Raw genomic sequence first — 19409 nt, 5'->3', positions numbered from 1 at the left:
ATTAACACTGAAATACATTTGCAGTGTACCAAGTGTGCAGTTCTAACCAGAAAGAGCTTTTTAATAAGCAACTATTTGTCGGTTAAAATGTCACTGTATTACATAAAGTTACAGCAGCTGTGATGGAGCATGTGTGAGGATTGTAACCAGAGGTCTTGCTGAGGATGCCAAAAGGTGACTCTGAGAGGGCATGAAGACAATAACAAGCAGAAGCAAGCACAATCCCAGGGCAAGGGGCGCAGGTACCGCTACCTTCCAGCTGGAGTTCACACCTGGGATCCCAGGTGTGCACCAGCACCATCCTGTAATCCAGCACGAGGCTCGATCCTGCCTAAATCCATCTTTAAATGTATTTTCGAGTAAACTGGCTCATTTTAAAGCCCGGGAGGGGAAGGCAAGAAAAGAAAGGGGGTCAGTGTAACACTGGACCCCGAGGACTTGCTTTACTTCAGACTTCCCTTGCTTTCACACCCTCCGCATGCACCCTTTGGTAGATCGATGGGGCGAGACTTCTCCCGCCGCTGCTCGCCTCCCCCGGCCAGAGACCACCGCCGGAACCCCCGCCCTCCCCACCAGCTGCCGGAGCTCCCCACACGCCTGGCACGGGGGCTGGGAGGGGCCCGCCGTGGCTGCCGGGGGACGCCGTTCTCCAGCGTTGCCGCCGCGGGTCCCACGCCGAACTCGCGCACGCCCTGGTCAAAGCAAAGCCACCGGCCCGGACCGAGCGCGCCCCATTCGCCCGCTCAGCACCGCCCCGTAGAGCCCCTGATTGGTGGCCGGTGCCCGCCAGCTGCGGTGCGCACGCCCATCAGCACGCCCATTGTGGCGTGTCCCGCCGACGCCACCGGGGGCGGGCAGGCTGGCGGGAGGACGCATGTGCAGAAAGGGCACCGCCGGGAGGCGGAGAGCCCTCCCGCTCGCTAGGAGGCGCTGTGGGTGGGATCGGCGCCCAGCAGCCGGAACGCACGAGTCAGCCCCAGCCCGGGACCCGGTCCTGGTCCCGCTGTGCCAGGAGCTGCTGCCTTCCTCCGCCTTGCGCGAGCCGCGTGAAGCCCCAGCCGCCGCCCCCGCCCGCAGGCCCTCCGCGGCTGAGCGCCCGGCGCCATGCCCAAGAATAAAGGTGAGGCGCGCTACTCTCCGCTGGGCCTCCTGCGGCCGCCCGGCCCTTCGCCGTAGCGACGAGGCCGGGTCCTGGCGCGGCCGCGCTGGGGAGGCCCGCGGAGGCTCCCCGGCGGCTCCCCGGCCCGCCACCGTCGCTTCTCACGTGGGAGCCGCCGCGGCCCGGTGCCCGCGGGCGGGGCGGGGAGGGGGCGGAGGAGCCCGCCCGCCAGGCACCGCGTGTTGCCGTACCGGCGAGTCCCTGCGGCCGGTTCTCCCGGCAACGCTCAGGCGTGGGTCCCGGTCTGGCCCCGGTCGGGCGCGGCCCAGCGGTGTGTCGGAGGCCTCTGGGGCCTGGGCGGCTGGGAGTGGAGGCCGCGGCGGGTCCTGGCTGTCACGGGCGGCCGCCGAGGAAGCGGGCGGGTGTGCTGTGTGTGTGCGCCTCCGTGCTCTCGCTAGACACGGCGGCTTCTCCCTTCTCCCCAGCCCGCTGCCTGAAAGGAACGAAAAAGTGAGAGGAAGGGAACAGCAGCTTTTTAATTGAGGAAGGGGTGGCGAGGAGAGTATGAGCTGCTGTTATGTGTCTTCACGAAGAGCATCTAATCCTGTTGCCACGTGTGTGCCTTTAAAAAGGGCATCTTCACTTGGAGCATAAGTCCTCCCCTGAGTATTTCAGCATTACAGCAACCCCTCAAGTTACATGCAACGGGTCGTCCCACCATTATTTGTGAGGTGTTTGGTTGCAACAGTCACAAAAACTGAAAATGGTGGTCTTGTGCAGATCCCTGTTGAAGGCTACTGTCATTCCAGCGAAGCCAGGACATCTTAAGTAGTGGAGGCTCTCATCGTTCAATTGCTATGTTACCATTCAGTTAAAAATTTGGAGCAAAAGTGTTAAAAGCAAGCAATAAATCTACATCTGGATAGGATACTTAGAACAGTCAAGTAAAGAACAAGCATGGAAAACCTTATAAGTGTGATTATTTCATTCACTGTATTCAGAGATAGTAACACGTGCTTCTTTTCCCTTCACCCCTTTTAATTTAGGCAAAGGAGGTAAAAATAGGCGACGAGGTAAGAATGAGAATGAATCGGAAAAAAGAGAACTGGTGTTCAAGGAGGATGGGCAAGGTGAGTCTTTAACTATAGTACGACAGTGCTGTTACTTTCATCAGACTGTAAGTGACGTACACTGATACACAAAAAGACATCTAGGTGTCTGAGAAATACAGAGTTATTGTGCTATAAAGAGGCGTTCGTACTGGCATTGTATTTGAATTCTAAATGACATACTTGAGTGTAGGAGGAAGACATTAGGTAAAGGGAAATTTTTAAATAGCTTCTCTGCTTAAGAATGATGTTTGTCTTTCCTTGACCTTATTGTGATGCCATGTGTAATACAGTGTGTACATAAAAATTCCCTAGAAGTCCCTTGAGTAGCTCAGTGTGAGGGTCAGTAAGCACCTGGCTTGGGTGATGTAGTTCAGTGCTGCCAGTAATTGTCTGTGAGACGCACAGTCCCACTTTCTGTTCTATACCAACTGGAACCATTTCTTGGATCTTGTGATTAGCTCTCTGAAGTCCCTGCCCTGGCAGAACAGTTCATCTCACTGTTTTTCTTCTGTCCCCTGATGTTTGGTTGAATTGGCTCTGCTTGTGACATGTAACAATTTTAAACCAGGAGCACTAGGTCAGGTCCTTTACGTGGATGTTGTTGAGTAAGCCACAAGAGTGTTCAGCTGGAGGGTGATGAGTAGGATTCCCTTCTCCACTGCCTTGTGGTGACAGTGAGATTACCTCCCTTTTGGCTTACCCTGGCTTGTGTGTCATGCTCTTGTGGTTGCTCACGTATACTCAAGGGCTTGCATAGTGACCAATTAATGAGTTGGTTTGTTCGAAATACAAGAAAAGTACTGATTTAAATCACTGTAAAAGAAGTGACCTCTGAACTTATTCTTTTTTAAGCTCTTTCTGTTATTCTGTGACAGTTAAAATCAAAAAAGGAGTTGATTTTGATGCAGCTGGAAAACATAAAATCCTTTTCATCTCCCAAGCAAAGACTAATTAATGAAACATTACTCTCAGTTATTCATAGTCTCACGTGTGGCTTGTTGGACTATCTAACTTGTGCTAAGGAAAGATTTTAGAATACTGAAATACAGCTCCAACTAACTGAGAAATTACTTTTTTCCTGGCAAGTATGGACAGTCAGATAATGGTATAATTCTTACTAGCTTTATAATAATAATAATGTTATAATTCTTACTAGCTTTATTATTTTCAGTTAAATGGTAATACATTACACTGCAGACTTTAATAGTATGTGGAGTGTTTCAGTAGGGATTTCTGGAACTTGATGAGGGAAAGACATTAAATACAAGGTAAGAGACTGAGGGTGGGTGTTGGAGAAAAGTTTCATAGCTCTCAGCTGACGCCTGGTCCTTGCCTTTCAGACAGTATCTGGGAACAGCAGAACGTGTCCTTTCAAGAGCAGCATTTTTCCCCACAGAGCCTCTGCAGGAGGCAGAGTATCAGTATACAGGATGTGCCGCTTTCTTCTCTTCCCTCAGTGACACCTAAGATTTTGTCACTTAGCACAGGTGCTAAGTGTCATAAAGTTTCAAACTGTGTGTTACTTGACAGTTCCAAAAACTATCTGTAGTAAGCATTTCAGAGGGAGCAAGAGCATGGATACAACTAAGAATGAACGATGTTTGAAAGTGTCAACAGTGATAAGAAAAGTGGTACATTCAGCAGCCTGTGTGGCTGATGAAAGCTCCTGTCGGTTGTCCATGTTTGATAAAATGTTACAGCAAATTTTGGTTACAGTAGCAAAAGTTATCGGTTGTTTCATAAAGCTGCTGTATTTGTTTAGAAGTTTTGCTGTGTGGCGCTTAGTTCAAGGTGGGCTTGGTAACAGGTGGACTCAATCATCTTGAAGGTCTCTTCCAACCTAAATGATTCTGTAATTCAATGATTCTGTATGTTACCATCTCTTTCAGAATATGCACAGGTGATCAAGATGTTAGGCAATGGAAGACTGGAGGCATTATGTTTTGATGGTGTGAAGAGGTTATGTCATATTAGAGGGAAGCTAAGAAAAAAGGTAACTCTGAAGCATTGCAATAGAAAACAGTGGCATTATGCATGATACGTAATTATAAAAATTTACACATTACAAAATAGGTCATTACAAAAGTTAACATTTCTACTGTATTTAATATCTTAGACTTATTTTTTGATAGTAAACTAGCTTGTTCTTGTATTGATAATACACTTGTTTGTATTGCCAGCACAGAAATTGGCTTTGGCTTTTGCGTGAAGCTGGCAGTTGAAGGGCTGCCTTTGGATGTGTGTATTTTAGGGGAGATGCTTTTTTTTGTCTGCTTGTGAAATGCCATTTTTTTACATTCTTGAAAGTTATGTGTATATGGATAATTAAAAAGATCCCTAATTGTAGGTGGGGAACCTGATGACTGTTTGGAAAGTCAGCATGTTTTGTCTGGGACTAGATCAGTACTTACTTACCAGGAGAACTTCTATTAATGTGAAGATTGACACCTATCATAGGAAAATGAAAGTGTAAGAGGGTTGTCTGAAGCCACCACTTTTGTATGCTGTTTCCCAAAACCAGTAAGAATCAGGGATGGATAGATTTGCTTGGCTTGATCCGGGGAGGAACTGAATAATTATCATCATCTCACCAGGTGACTATCTGAGAATAATTCAATAAGGGTGGTTTGGGAAGGTTTCTTTGCAGCTTCCCACAGGCATCTCAGATACTATCGTTTCATTGTTGACTTCATCTGTTCCCGAAGTACTTTCCTGCAAAGCTGATCTGCAGTGGTGTTTACCGTCCAGGAGGTCAGGTGTACATGTTTGTATCTTAACCTTGCCATCTGTGGATGCATATCTTAACCTTGCCATCTGACAAGGTTGCCCTTGTCAGATGTTACAGCTTTCTGTCCTCTGCTCGTGTATGTACCGTATAGAGGAGTTCCTCTCAGTCTGTTCCCAATAAAACAGATGTTCACTGTGTTCATTCTGGATTGTTCCACCTGTTTGGTTTGGAGACCAGTGAATCTTGGTATCAGAGTGAGCCCTGCTAGCTGCTGCAATGCACTGCAGTAAACTGTTGAAGGTAGTAGAGAATGTGCATAGATAAATGCTGAGTGCTGCAGAACTGTTTTCTTGCTGCAGAAAGCATCACTTATCTAGTTCTCAAGTCTAAAATAAAGGAAGTCTCAACTGAAATATATTTAATCTCAAAAAAAAAAAAAGCTGATGTGAGATAGAACTATCACTATTAGCATGTCCTGTTTTGCAGGTTTCTGGCTTTGGTTTGACTGATTAGCGTAGTCAGTTACTAGAAACAACTCCATTCATTTTCCTCTGCTCTTCACTGTGTGTGTCCCTCACCCCTTTCATCTGGTTTTTCTTGCACTTTTTGCCCCTGTGGAGCTCAATTCACAGACTGGTGGCCTCATGGGTTATTTCTGTTCTCTCAGAACATGTTGGCTCGGAACTCATCAAATAAAGTTGTTTTACCTTACTAATAGCTACATATAATGTGAAATAATGTATTTGTGAGTATTTATGACCTTGGTTTTGCTGTTAAAATATGAAATTGGGCATCTTCATTTTACTGGTTATAAAGTGAAATGTTGGCTGTACTGAAATTTTTCATGTGTCTCAGTAAACTTAAGTATGCAGTTTGACTCTTGTGTTATACCACAGAAGTTGAGTTCCTGCAGTATAACATACGTTTTTTCTCTTTCAGGTTTGGATAAATACATCTGATATTATATTGGTTGGCTTAAGAGACTACCAGGTAAAAATACAGTGTAATTTGCCAATGAAGAATATCTTAAAAACAGCTCTTTCAATGCTAAATAGCGTCAGATATCATGAGGAAATCCCCATCTAACTTTCTTTTAATTTGTATTCGGTTATGATAAATTATTACTTTTAGTTTCCTCGTATTACAGAAAGATTGTCATGAGTAGATGAGAAATCCTGGTTCAACTTGTTCTTCTAAATTGCACCTTGAGTCTTTGTGAATGAAGGTGCTTACTGGCATCACACTGGCATCACTGACTTCTTCTTGTCAGGCATAGCTGTTTGATGCTTGGATCCTGTGACATAAGGAGGATTGAGCCAAGCACCAATTATTTTATTGTGATAATCAGAATTTTTGGTAGTCAGAATTTTGGAGCCTTGATGTTTAGGCTTTTACCTTAGGAGGCCAATTTATCAGTGATCAGTTTCTACTTAAATTTCAAAAAACAGAGTAGCGTAATTTTGCCTAATATAAAGGTTAATAGAAAACAGTTGTCAATTTTTTATTAGGTAAATGCTTTTTCACAAATGTTAGTGTTATGTCATCAGTTATTTGAAGATAGATTCAATTTCTGAAACATGTATTGGAGTTGTAAACCATCTAGGATACTGTTATTTGCTGTGTACATTAAACTACTTGAACCTAGGAAGTTTTAACTTTCTGACAGACCACCAGACACCTCACTATGTGTGTTCTCTGAAGAAAGATTAATTTCAAAGGCATTAAACGACTTCTTAAATTACTTAATATAGGAGAAAATTAAGTTATCACCCCAACGAAATTAAAATATTCTACAAATGAGCAATTTCTGCTTCACATTTAGAGAAACTGAAGGGGAAGGAGGAACAAGATATTCTCATGTAAATAATAGAGGTGTGGTTCTTCCGAAAATAAGTTAGGTGTTAGTAGTCTGCTGAGGTTAATAGGGAGTTTTTTTTCCTTCATAGATGACTAATACATTCTAATAAATTCTTATATAGGATAACAAGGCTGATGTTATTCTAAAGTACAATGCAGATGAAGCTAGAAGTCTGAAAGCATATGGGGAGCTTCCAGAACATGGTAAGAATCTTTTCTGTTCAAATGGGAAGTTCGTAGTGGACAAGAATGTTCAATCTGTCTCTACTTGGTGTGAGTGCACTCCTTTAACTTCTCCAAATCCCATTTTAGCTAAAATCAATGAAACAGACACATTTGGTCCTGGAGATGATGATGAAATCCAGTTTGATGATATTGGAGATGATGATGAAGATATTGATGACGTAAGTAGTAAATATATATTTTGTGTCACCTTTGGCAATAAGCTCTTTTTTCTTGGTTTCGAACAAGTAAAATAGTACATGGTTGTTCAGAATAGCTCACCTTCTCAGGGACTGCTTCAGAAAGTGGTGTGGACATTTGCCTGCCAGCTTTCTGTTATCTATACTACAATCATCTTCTAGTTGACCGCTAAGGAAATAGTATGCTTAGTGTCATACTATTAAAACATACCTGGAGAGAGGCTTCTCATTACCCATAGGACGTCAAAGAGAAAATCAGTGTCATTTGTCCCCAAAGACCTAGAGTTACATAGCAGTGTCCATTCAAATGACCATGTGTGTGTGCACACAAAGGGTTGCAGTTACACAAGTTGTTCATACATGAATGTGGCTGGGTATGTTCATACATTCAGTTCCTTAAAGGGTCAGAAAGATGTCTCAAGCAGCAGGCACAGTGATTGGTGGGTCAGCTCCTGTGCCACATAGGGCAGCTCAGTCATAAATTGCTGATGCAAGCTGTGCGGGACACCAACTGCAGGTTATATAGGTGTCCTGGCAAACTGAATGAACACTTAGGGGTTTTACCTTTCTGCTTCCTCTGTACTTTAACAGCCTCACTAATTAATTGTAACTACAGAAGTCATTGAGGGATTTATATTCTTAAAAACCAAAGCTTTTGTTTCCATTTTTGTTTACATAAAAATTGTAAAATGCTGCATCTTGGGTAGTTACTAAAGTTTAACCATAATCCTGATTGTCACCATCGGCTGTGTTTCTGCTTGTCACCAAGACTATGCACACTCCTACACTGTAGTAGTAATACTGTTGTAATTCAAATCATACAGCAAATTGCAGAATTAGAATGTGCTGTGAAGGGTTTTCTAAGATGATGCACTTTATTTTGCAGTTGACACTGTGTAGGGTCAACTGGCTGAGAGGTTAAGTAGTAGTGTACTGAGCCAGTGAGTTAACTTAATTGGATAGACTGTTCTAAGTATATTATTATGTTTAATTCTTCATCTTTTTAGTCCTCTCTGAGTTAGCAATATGACTAATCCTCTTTAAGTGCTAATATTTTGACTTTCTGAGGTTCTCAGTGTATTATGCATTAGAGCAGATATTTTTAAAATATCAGAATCTTGATGAATTTTTCTTCAGCCTTTTGAAAATTTCACTTTGGACCTGTCAGTGGTTCAGCTGACTGGAGATTTAGCTTACTGAAGCTAGAAACACTTCCTAGTACTGCATGCTTTTAATAATGAAGTATTGTAAGATGTCAAAGTGATAAGTAGCTGTAGCAATATTGAAGTAATAAAATTTGCAAACTAATGGATCTTTGTCTGAGATAATGTATTTGAGTTTTTAAGCTTCTGTCAGCTATCCAATATACTATTAGTATCATGCTTTAAGAAAGGAAAAGATGCCACGAGATAAAATGTGAATAACCTTTCTGAGGATCATTCTAGTCTACCTAGAATGAAGTGTAGCTTCCAAGGTCAGAGTTAACGTGAAAGACTTGGTGGAGTCTTTCCTGTGTTGTTTATGTCAGAAGAACGGTTAAAAAAACATTCATTCTGCCACCAAATTAATTTGACAGTCACTACTTAGGGAGATTACCCTTAAACTCAGGTTTGGTTGCTGTTTTGAGAATCATGAGCTAATTTATGTGCACTCTTGATGCATAGTTATGTTGGCAGAATTACTCGACTGTGTAACTATAGTAACAGTTGTGGTGAGGTCGTAAGAGGAGAGTAATTGTTCACATGTGAAGAAAACAGGATATGAGCTGAGGCAAAAGCAGTACTATACTGCCTTCAACAAGTCTCCTGTTGAACTGTAAAAATAACTTTAAAGAAAGAGCTACCTGATGAAAAAATGCATGTGAATTAAATACATGGTGTGGTGTTTTTGCTTTTCAGATCTAATTTGGAACAGAGGTTTACATTCCGACTTTTTTCCTCCACGGATTATTCTACATTGATATTTCGATTTTTTTTTTTGGGGGTGGAGTCCCTTTCTTTTAAGAAGACTGAAAATTCTCAGTAAAGAGTGTAGTTTGTTACATCAGAAGGGTTTATTTTCAGTGTTTGTTTAAAGTATTTATATTTCTTTAGAAATGGATAATGCTGGATTATCACAAAGGTTCAATGAAATGCCACAAATATTTTGTCTCTTCACCAATTAGAGCTTTTATCTCTGGATGTAAGTGAGATGCAGTGACATGGGCTGTAAAAGACTGCATTTTTGCCTCTTCCTTTTTCATCACTACAATTCCATTTAAATTTCCAGTATTTTGAAATAAAAATTGTTTACCCTGTAATTATCATGAATTTTGATTAAATGGAAATGCCCAATTCAGATTAGTATCAAATCATACTATGCAGTGTCTGACCTTATACCCCTTGCCTTGATGTTATCTTTAAGAAGATTTTGATAATATAAAAGGAAGGCAGAGATGTGCATTTAAATACATAATGCATGATCAATCTGCTTTTCACGTCTAGTAGCATGCTGCTATTTTTATACTGATTTTGATAATTAAAAACACTCATTATTTCAAAGATGTAAATTCGCCACAGTGGAGGGGTGGGGGAGAAGTAAAGATAAAAAATAAGCAGCATCTCAAATTTGCAGTTGTTGAAAACTGTCTTGTTTGGTGTAGTTGCAAGTCAAGCTGCAGTTGCAGACGGTGAACACTGGGCGGCACCCTACTGAACAGGGATACGTTGATCCAAAACATCAGCAGTTGGGTTTGTACTGGAAAATACATTAAAAAGTTTTTCCCCAAAGCGAATGCTTAACATTCTTGATATGTTAAACATGTAGAATATTTTTACATTATAGAAAAGGTTACGTTAAGACTAGAGTTTTATTTTAATCTCGAATTCCATACATTGTAAGATACAATAGTAAAGCTTATGTGAACTTCAAATTAACAGTAAAAATGAAAAATCAAATTTGTGTCAAACGCAGGAAAAGAGACTTTTCAACCAGAATAAACCCCTGAAATAAACTAATGGAAAGGTTCTTCTCCACCTTCAGACAGGAGGAGTCAGTTCAGACGCTGAATAAAGACTAACGTCATCATGCAAATATTATTTTGTGGTAGCCTTAGTTTCTTTGTCTTCAATTATGTATTTAACAACCCTGAAAGCAGGTTAATGGAAAACTTCCTTTTGTGCCATAAAAATCTGATTTTTGACACTTGTATTCATAAACAGTCTTTTTGGTATGATGTAAAGTGACTACCCCAATAGATAAAACCAAAATGGCTTTAAATACGGAGTGGCCTCATTGCTTTACATGGTTTTTGATGACAAGTTCTATGCTACAGCTGAACTTCCAGAGCTTTTGTGAAAATGTCTTCTCTTTTACTTTTTTATGTCATGATAATGTCTATTTTTCTTACATGGATCTGGTATCTTATTTGAGGGATAACATTTTCTTAGTATTAAGTTATTTTGCCAAATGGTTCACGGGTTTTAAACATTTGTGGTAAAAACTTGCTAAACATTGGGAAAAGATACTACCAATACAGCATTCTTAACTCCATTGATCTTAAAGTACATGAACTTACTGTTTTTGTGTGCCTTTAAGGTTCAGTTGTGAAGCAATATAGGTGCTGCAGTGTTTCAGAATCAGGTTTTCTGCTTTCCTCAACCTATTAAGCAGACTAGGAACAGCTCTGAAAATGGTTAAAAGTTCTCAAACCTGATCTTGAGGTCCAACTTATTTCACTGTACTGGAGTTCTTCAGTATAGCAGAGACTTCAGCTGTGGGACAAAGATGAAACTGTTCCTGGCAAAATTGCTTATGTTTGCCTTCAGGTTCCTTCCAGTCTTCATTGCTCTTGGCTTGTGTCTGGCTCAGCCTAAACTCTGTAGGGTTTTTAAGGAAATTTCCTATTTAACTATGGATTTCTTATCAATGCTCTGGTGGAACACTGTCTGGTTTCTACTTACAAGCTAGGCAACGTTACCTCCCCCAATACACTTCCTCATTTTGTTTTTCTGTCCCCTGCTAAAGCTTCTTCTGTAGCCCAGTCTGAGCAGCTTTATATCGTCCCTTCTTGCTTCTCTTTTCTTTGTGGAGGGGAAAACAACTTGTACAAGTAGCTCTCTTCCCGGCATCTCCACATGATGAACAGTGGAAGAACAGAAGCTGTCAGGTAGAGCCTTGCAAGATTGCTGTCTGTGAAGCCATGGAATGTGCTCCATCTGTAACAGTGTTTTCTAGTTAAATTTTTAGTAATTCTCATTTAATTTTGAGAAGTGCTGCTGCCTTTTCACCTGTAGCGTGAAATTGGAAGTAGGGATTCAAAAATTAATTCCCTGCAGCTGAAGTATAAACTTTTTGTTCTCTGTTTCCCACTTTGAGGTCTTCCCTCTGATTAAAACTTTGAAACATGATTTTTGTTCATTGTTCCAAATCTTCTTTGCCTCTTTACAATGGGGCAGGTGTGCATTTGATTTGACAGCCCCACTGCTTTTCCACCCTAATCCTTAGCAGATACAGTCTAGACACACTAACTGAAAAAAAAAAAAAGTATATTGTTAAAAGCAAAACAAAACCCTCTCCTTATGCAAGAGCATGAGGAGGAGCCAGTAACCCATCATTATTGAGCTCTGTGCCATGTACTTGTTATTACTGATAGGTTTTATCATACGACTGCACTGTTTGTGCTAGTATGGGTATATGTGGTACTGTGTGCTAGTGCCATGCATATATATGATCATATTGGTTTGCATGGCAAGGATTTGGTAGCAGGGGCTAAGGGAGTGGCTTCTGTGAGAAGCTTCCCCAGTGTCCAATACAGCCAGTGCCAGCCAGCTCCCAGATGGACCTGCTGCTGGCCAAGGCTGAGCCCATCAGTGATGGCAGCATGTCTGTGGTAACATTTAAGAAGGGGAAAAAGTTACTGCACAACAGCAACCGCAGCTGGAGAGAGGAGTGAGAGACTATGAAGGCAACAGCCCTGCAGACTCCAAGGGCACTGCAGAAGCAGGGGAGGAGGTGCTTCAGACGCTGGAGCCTGTGATGCAGACCATGGTGAGGCAGGCTGTTCCCCTGCAGCCCATGGAGGTCCATGGTGGAGCAGATCTCCACCTGCAGCACATGGAGGATCCCATGCTGGAGCAGGGGGTTGCCAAAGGAGGCTGTCATCCCATGGGAAGCCTGCACTGGAGCAGGCTCCTGGCAAGACCTGTGGTCCTACGGAGAGAGGAGCCCACACTGGAGCAGGTTTGCTGGAGGACTTGTGACCCCATGGAAGGGACCCACGCTGGAGCAGTCTGCTTCTGAAGGACTGCACCCCATGGAATGGAGCCCCACTGGAGCAGTCTGTTCCTGAAGGACTGCACCCCATGGAAGAGACCCACACTGGAGCAGTTCACGAAGAACTGTGACCTGTAGGAAGGACTCATGTTGGAGAAGTTAGTGGAGGACTGTTTCCCATGGGAGGGACCCCACGGTGGAGCAGGGAAGAGTGTGAGGAGTCCTCCCCTGAGGAAAAGGGGGCAACAGAGACGTGTGATGAGCTGACCACAAGCCTCATCCCCTGCACCTCAGGAGGTGAGGAGGTAGAGAATTTGGGAGTAAAGTTGAGCCTGGAAAAGAGGGTGGGGTGGTGAGAAGGTGTTTTATGTTCTGGTTTTATTTCTCATTATCCCACTCTGATTTGATTGGCAATAAATTGAACTGATTTCCCCAATCTGAGCTGTTTTGCCCATGACAGTAACTGGTGAGTGATTTCCCTGTCCTTATCTAAACCCATGAGCCTTTTGTTAAATTTTCCCTCATCCAGCTGAGGAGGGGAGTGATAGAGTGGCTTCAGTGAGCCCTGGTGTCAGCCAGGGTCAGTTCACCACAGTGATACATGCTATACATAGATATGGTACCATGTGTATATACACGCACATTTACATTAGTATACATAGTGTGTAGTATACAACCTGGTAGAGATTAGAGTGCCACAATGCTTGCTCTGTAATCTGAGTGATGTTCACAATGAAAGTGAGCTGGTGACCAAGGGTGGCAGTTTGCTCAGTGTGGTGCCCGACTGTACTGACCAGGTTCTTCTGTGATGATCAGCTGGGACTCACTGCATGTAAACTAGTGCCAGGACTGCCGCTCCCTGCAGCCCCCTGGTGAGAAGGTAAGTCCTGTTTCAGGTGAGTTGGGGTATTGACTGTTTCTGCTGTTGAGCAAGCTCCACTCTAAGCCATAATTATTTGCTGTTACTGAACACAAGTATGGGACTTGAATACCTGTGTCACCTGAGTTACTAGAGGACTCAAGCCTAGCTCTTCCTCCATGAAGAGGAAAAGCTAGGACACATATGGACACTATGCTGTCCTATAGGCAGTTCGACCACTTCATAGGAGTGAGCACTTAAAAGAAGTGCAGCCTTTTGGAAGACACATGGAAAGAGGAAAATCTCATCTGAAATAATCTTGAGTGCAGCTTTATTTGTCCCTGTAAACCTGAGGCCTGTTGCTGGCTTCGTGGAGGTACCTGTTGGCAGTGCTTTCTAATTGTGGTACAAACCCATGAATCTTCAGATTTTATTTCTCATGCCATGTATGCCTGTCTCTTTGGAGAAGAGGCCATCAGGAAGCACGCCTTTCATGCCAAGCAAGAGCTGGAGTTCCTATTGATTAATTCCAGTTGCTTGTGCTATATCTTGCTCATCAAATTTAATGCCAAAGATCAACTTTGTGATTATAAAATACAACTTCAACCAAATAGAGAAGCTGAAAACAGTGAGTAGCTTCATGTAGTAATTCCATCTAGGAAGTAGATACTAGTGGCAGGGTACCACTGGAAGTGCCTAAAGACTTGCTTCTTTCAGGTGCTTGTTTGCTCCTTGGCCATACTTGGGATCCAGAAATCTTAATTACCCTAATTATGTTTCCAGACTTTTCTTTAGATGCTTAGTGGGGCAAAAATACATAAAAAGAATACATAGGTGAGACTCTGTTGTCTGTCTTATGAGTTGCTTTTTCTTCATGTTTTCATAATGTGCTTAAGCAGAAGCTGAAAGAGGCCTGGTAACAGTGAAAGGCTCTGTTACTGCACCACACCTAACACTAAATTCTTTTTTGAAGTACTCTCAGTGTATTCTGTAGGCACTTATTCTTCTCTCTTACAAAAGCTGGGAGCTCATGTTTGTGTGTTTAGGCTGTGATAATTTAGGAGTGTCTTCTGCGGTCACCAGCATCTGGATTCCTTAATCAGCCCTACTTTATGGTTAAATTAATGAGTTTTATTCCCAATTGAGGAAGAGCATCAGAAAAATGCCTTTGCGTGCTTGGCCTCTGGAGGGTGCAGACAAGCAAAAAAACAAACCATCCTCGGCAGATGAGAGCAAGCAGATTGCTTCTAACTTGTAGGTAAAAAGAGTTCTAACTTGTAGGTAAAAAGAGTTCTAACTTGTAGGTAAAAAGAGTTCTAACTTGTAGGTAAAAAGAGTTCTAAAGAACAAGCTGACCCAGGCATGTAAGTACAGGCTGAGGTCCAAGCCTGTCACTGACGGGAACACTTGATGGATACTGCTGGTTCCATCTATAGTAAATATAGCTAAGAGCAGCAGATATACACCCAGACTCACATGGGTTATATACATCCCACTATCAGTGGTCCATTCTGTCAGAGAGGATTCAGCTTTGTGGCAGTCTTCAAGACAGTGACAGGACTCTGCAGTTACTCTTATTTAGTCTCTGGGCTTAGAGAGGAAAGTCAAGTACTGCGAAGTGCTTGAGGAAACAGCTTGTGACTTACAAGGTTTTAAAACTAATTGGAGCAGACAGTGGGGGAGTGGGGAAAGATGCATTAAGGAGGTTTCTGAGGAGAATTTTACCCTTGCTGCCTGACTCAAGTGAAAGATCTCCCTGCTCATGACTGGAACTGGAGATATATATAGAAGCTACGGTGGTTAAAGCTGTGGCTGTGGAGGCTTGCTGAGAAGCCCAAAACCCTGAGAAGATGTGGAAGACCTTGCCTTCTTCTGAACCTAATGGACAGTGACTGTCCCAGTTTGCCTTGTCAAATTGCTCTGGAATAGGTCTGGGATGTTAATTATCAACTGACGGAGTAGGTGGCTGACCAGAGGGACTCTTGCAACAGCTCTGTCATAGGAACCTTTGTGTCTTAAGCAAGTAACAATATGCAGCTAGATCCTCAGTTTTGCTGAAAATGGCAGAAGTAGTCAGTGCTAAGTAGTGGTGCAGGGTGTGCTGGAATATAGAGATGGATCTTCAGACTGGCGATACCACCTCACAGTCCCCTGCTTCTAACTGGCTGCAGCGTAGGAGCCTGAGTAGAAATGGAAAGGAAGAAGCCACAATTGAGTTGTTAGTGTGTGTAGGGATAGGTTTCCTCTAGACTTGGTAAATAGCTTCTTAAGCTCTGGAGAAATAGTATTTGTACTCTTGCAGCTGTTAGTCTAATCACAAGGACCTGCAGTATCTTAGTCTCAGTTAACCTGTGGCTTATGAAATACTTAATGAAATATTCAATTCTTTGTTCCTAAATGGCACTAGCCACTTTCAAAAAGTATGGGTGCATCTACTGATTTTAGTATTCATAAAGATATCAGATGGTTCTGTCAGACCTTTCAGCTGAAAACATATTAAAAGATGCCCTAAGACCCATTGGTGTGGTTGTCCAGTCTTAGTGTATTCCACTTGAGTCACTGAGTCAAAAGTAATGGGCACCCTTTATCCTGCTGTGGTTGTCAGCTCCACCCCCTTAATAGCAGCTTATACCACTTGTAACCCAGTTAACCAGAGTGTTGGCCAGCAAGCATGATGTGGTTTAAGCCCAGCTAGCAACTCAGGCAGCTGATTTTAGCCAAGCAGCAGGCAGCTGCTTTATCATTCCCCCTACTCCCCAATGGGATGAGGAGGAGAATCAGATGAAGGTAAAACCCAAAGGTTGAGATAAGAACAGTTCAATAATTTAAATTAAGTAAAATATAATAACAATAGAAATAGTAACTACAGTAACAAAATTGTTATTAATAATAGGGAAAAAAAAACAAACAAACAAAAAAAAACCAAAAGGAGAAATGTATATGCAGAAAACACAAGATACCCAGCCTGACCCGAGCAGTGATCTAACCCTTCTGGGTAACTGCCCCCAGTTTATATACTGGGCATGACGTGCTGTGGTAGGGAATACCCCTTTGGCTAGTTTGGGTCAGGTGTCTTGTCTCTGCTTCCTCCTGGCTTCCCATGTCCCTCCTCCCTGGCAGAGCATGAAATTGAAAAGTCCTTGGTCAGAGTACTTAGTTGCTGGCTGGACTTACTTAAACCACAACAGACCAGAAAGCTCTTTCCAATATAGGGCATGAATTTCATCAAGGTGTTGGAAATGTACAACAGCATAGGTGGTGTTTCACTAAAATGTAAGCATGCCACCTATAAGTGAAACAAATATTGGTGTTTTGTTTGTTACAATAACACCAAGTAATGAAATATTTGCTGAAAAGGAAGTGGAAAAGGCCAAGGTTAGCTAGCACTCCTCTGTATTTAATTGTGCCGCAATCCTGAACAGCCTCCTCGTCTTTCACTCCTCTCCCCAATTTGAATTGATGCTGTCATATTACTAGGTGTACATTTGACTTACAAAGGTAGGAAGAATAATTTCAGACATCATGATACGTTTTAAACTAAACTGCTGTAATGCTACTGTTTAGGACTACAAAAGTCAAAGTTAACTGTAGTATTTAGTATAGTATAATACAGAAAATAATGTATGGTAACTAAGAAAAAGAAAATAATATAACCAGTAGCTGAATATATGTTGCTATAAGCAGCTTATGTTAATCCAGCAGTAGTTATATAGGTAGATGTTAGAGTATCAAAAAACCACTGAAGATGTGTGTCTGACTTAGGGCATAGGGAAGCACTTAGAAGAAACAGCTTACGTGCCAAGAGGCAAATAACTTTATATTGAGAAGACAGCATGACTGTTTCAGATTTCTTGCACAGATTGACATTTTCTAAATAAATTAAAGTAATAAAAGGGGTAAAGGAGGAGAGTACAGCACTTAATAGTTTCCTTCCTTAATACCCAAGCCCTTCTTCAATCAGGTAATGTCTTGTCAGCTGCATGAGACTAGGTAAGGGTGTAGGGGATGTACCTATTAGAGGCACCCACCCCATGACAATCATGTGGAGCAAAAAGTTAACTCATTTACCAAAAACTGGAAGCTATTTTAAATGCAGTTTCTTCCTTTGTATTTACTTTTGAATCCTTCGATAAAACTTGTGTATGAGATGCACCCAGAAGATGGAGCACGTTCCTCCCATTTTGTAGGTTACTGTGTAGTTTGCCAGAGGAAAGTACTGGTGGGTCAAAAATGTTTCCAGCTCAAATAATTCCATCTATGTGTAGCACAGTGAGAATGTGTCTTTGGACAGCAGGTTTTGAGTAGCTTCCTTTTGTGCTGTGCTGTGCAGTAAAGGCTAAATGTACTCCAGTCCCTATTCCAAGCTTCTTGTGTAGATGATGCATGTGTGCCTGAAGAGACAAGGTGTAAACCACTGAGCCCTCCCCAAACTGGAGTGCTCCTCCAAACTGGAGTGCTGAGATATTTAAACTTTTATGATATTTGGAGAGCCTACACTGATCTTCAGAACACACTGAAGAACATGGTATGTGAGGAAAAAATTACATCCAGTGCAGATCAAGACTATTACATCTTGCTTATCAGTCAGAGATGCAGATTAAGGGGTCCTGCCTGTCCACATAGTTTTTGATATTTTTCATGGTAACAATAATAAGCACACCTAATTTACATAGCTGCAGTACTATATCCATATGATTTCTTCAGCAGATGTTCTTATGTTGTACCTTTATACAATAACAAGAAATCGGAAGCCACAGAAGCCTTGTTTTCTGTTGAGCTGAGCTGAATTAGCAGTAGCACAGGAGACTTTTCAACTGAAGTTCCCCCAGTATAGTAGCTCTGTGAAATTATTCCCTTGATAGTACTAAAGCTAGGTTCATATTTATTAGTATCGGATTTAGCACTGACCACTTCATGAAGTCGGTTTATTTGTGTTACTCTGTTTCCGTATGGTTGTGTTGGCAGAACAATATTGCACTGGTATAACTGGCACAAAAAAGGACTGGAAATATTTATTAAAATATGAGAGTTTCTGAAATAGTAAAAATTCTAACACTGATTATTGGTAAGACATTTCCAGGTAAATGATCCTTAGGTACTTCCCTTGTCAATGCTCATTTTGAACCTCTGCCATAGTGCACTGATATGACAGTTTGTGCAGCACGTTCTGAACCATCTCCAGGCAGTTGGGTTACTTAAGAAAACTTCATTTTTCCTCTTCCCAAACCTGTTTTTAAGCTGGGTCACTTTCCCTGTTCAGTTTGCATTGCTGCCAGCCAAGCTGGAGGAGAAATGCACTGGGAGGTGAGAAGAGTGCTGGAGGTATGAAGACTCTTGTAAGCTGGTATAGTCTCTGAAGACTCTGAAGAAATCACAACTTTAATTGTTAGAGTCACAGAATTACAAAAGTTAGAAGGGACCTCTGGGGTTGCCAGTCCAACTTCCTGTGCAAAGCAGGTCCACTTAGAGCAGGTTGCTCATGGCTTTGAACTGTTGGGTTTTAAATATTTTCAAGAATGGAATTTCCACAGCCTCTCTGGGAAACTTGTTCTAGGGTTTGGAATCTTCCGTGTTCTGAGCTGTGTCCATTGCCTCTTGCTTGTCTCACAGATGAGATGAGAGAACTAAGAAGAGTCTGGCTCTCTTCTCCTCCACCCCAAATGCATAGTTGCAGACAGGACAAATACCTCCCTTCATCATTCTTTTCTAGAGGCTAAGTAAACTCAGATCTCTGAGCCTCTCCTCAGTATATTGTACTTCAGTCCTTTCAGCAGGCTTGTTAGCCATCTGCTGGACTTGCCCATTTTCTCATGCTAGGGAGCCCCAGAGTGGCCACGGTACTTCAGCCGTGGTCTCAACATCGCAGTGTTCTTCCCCGCAGTCTGAACAAAGTATCTGGTGTAGTATTTTTGTCCACTGCTGAGCCATTGGAGCACTTGATCTGTATCACAAGACTTGAACTTGACTCCAAGAATCTGAGAACTCCTGAGTAACTCTGTCTCAGCAGAGGATTTGTATAAAATGAAAAAATACAATTGGGAAATTGCATGAAAATTTAGAGGTTCTCCCCCCCCCCCCC

The 19409-nt window shown here is 42.3% G+C and overlaps 1 protein-coding gene across 1 annotated transcript; it reads left to right on the top strand.

The window, feature by feature from the left end:
* Positions 1 to 899: 899 nt before the first annotated feature.
* On the top strand, positions 900 to 10476 carry EIF1AX (eukaryotic translation initiation factor 1A X-linked). The gene is made up of 7 exons (XM_057419521.1): positions 900 to 1120; positions 2146 to 2229; positions 4101 to 4204; positions 5879 to 5929; positions 6919 to 7000; positions 7109 to 7200; positions 9117 to 10476. The coding sequence occupies exons 1-7, from the start codon at positions 1105 to 1107 to the stop codon at positions 9120 to 9122; spliced, it is 435 nt and encodes a 144-aa protein (XP_057275504.1). The 5' UTR covers positions 900 to 1104; the 3' UTR covers positions 9123 to 10476.
* Positions 10477 to 19409: the final 8933 nt, after the last annotated feature.

Source organism: Pezoporus wallicus, unplaced genomic scaffold (assembly GCF_028554395.1).
Source record: "Pezoporus wallicus isolate ANWC-B61680 ecotype Strahan unplaced genomic scaffold, APGP_CSIRO_Pwel_v1 contig_5767, whole genome shotgun sequence".
NCBI lineage: Eukaryota > Metazoa > Chordata > Aves > Psittaciformes > Psittacidae > Pezoporus > Pezoporus wallicus.
This window is presented reverse-complemented; position numbering and strand designations above follow the sequence as displayed.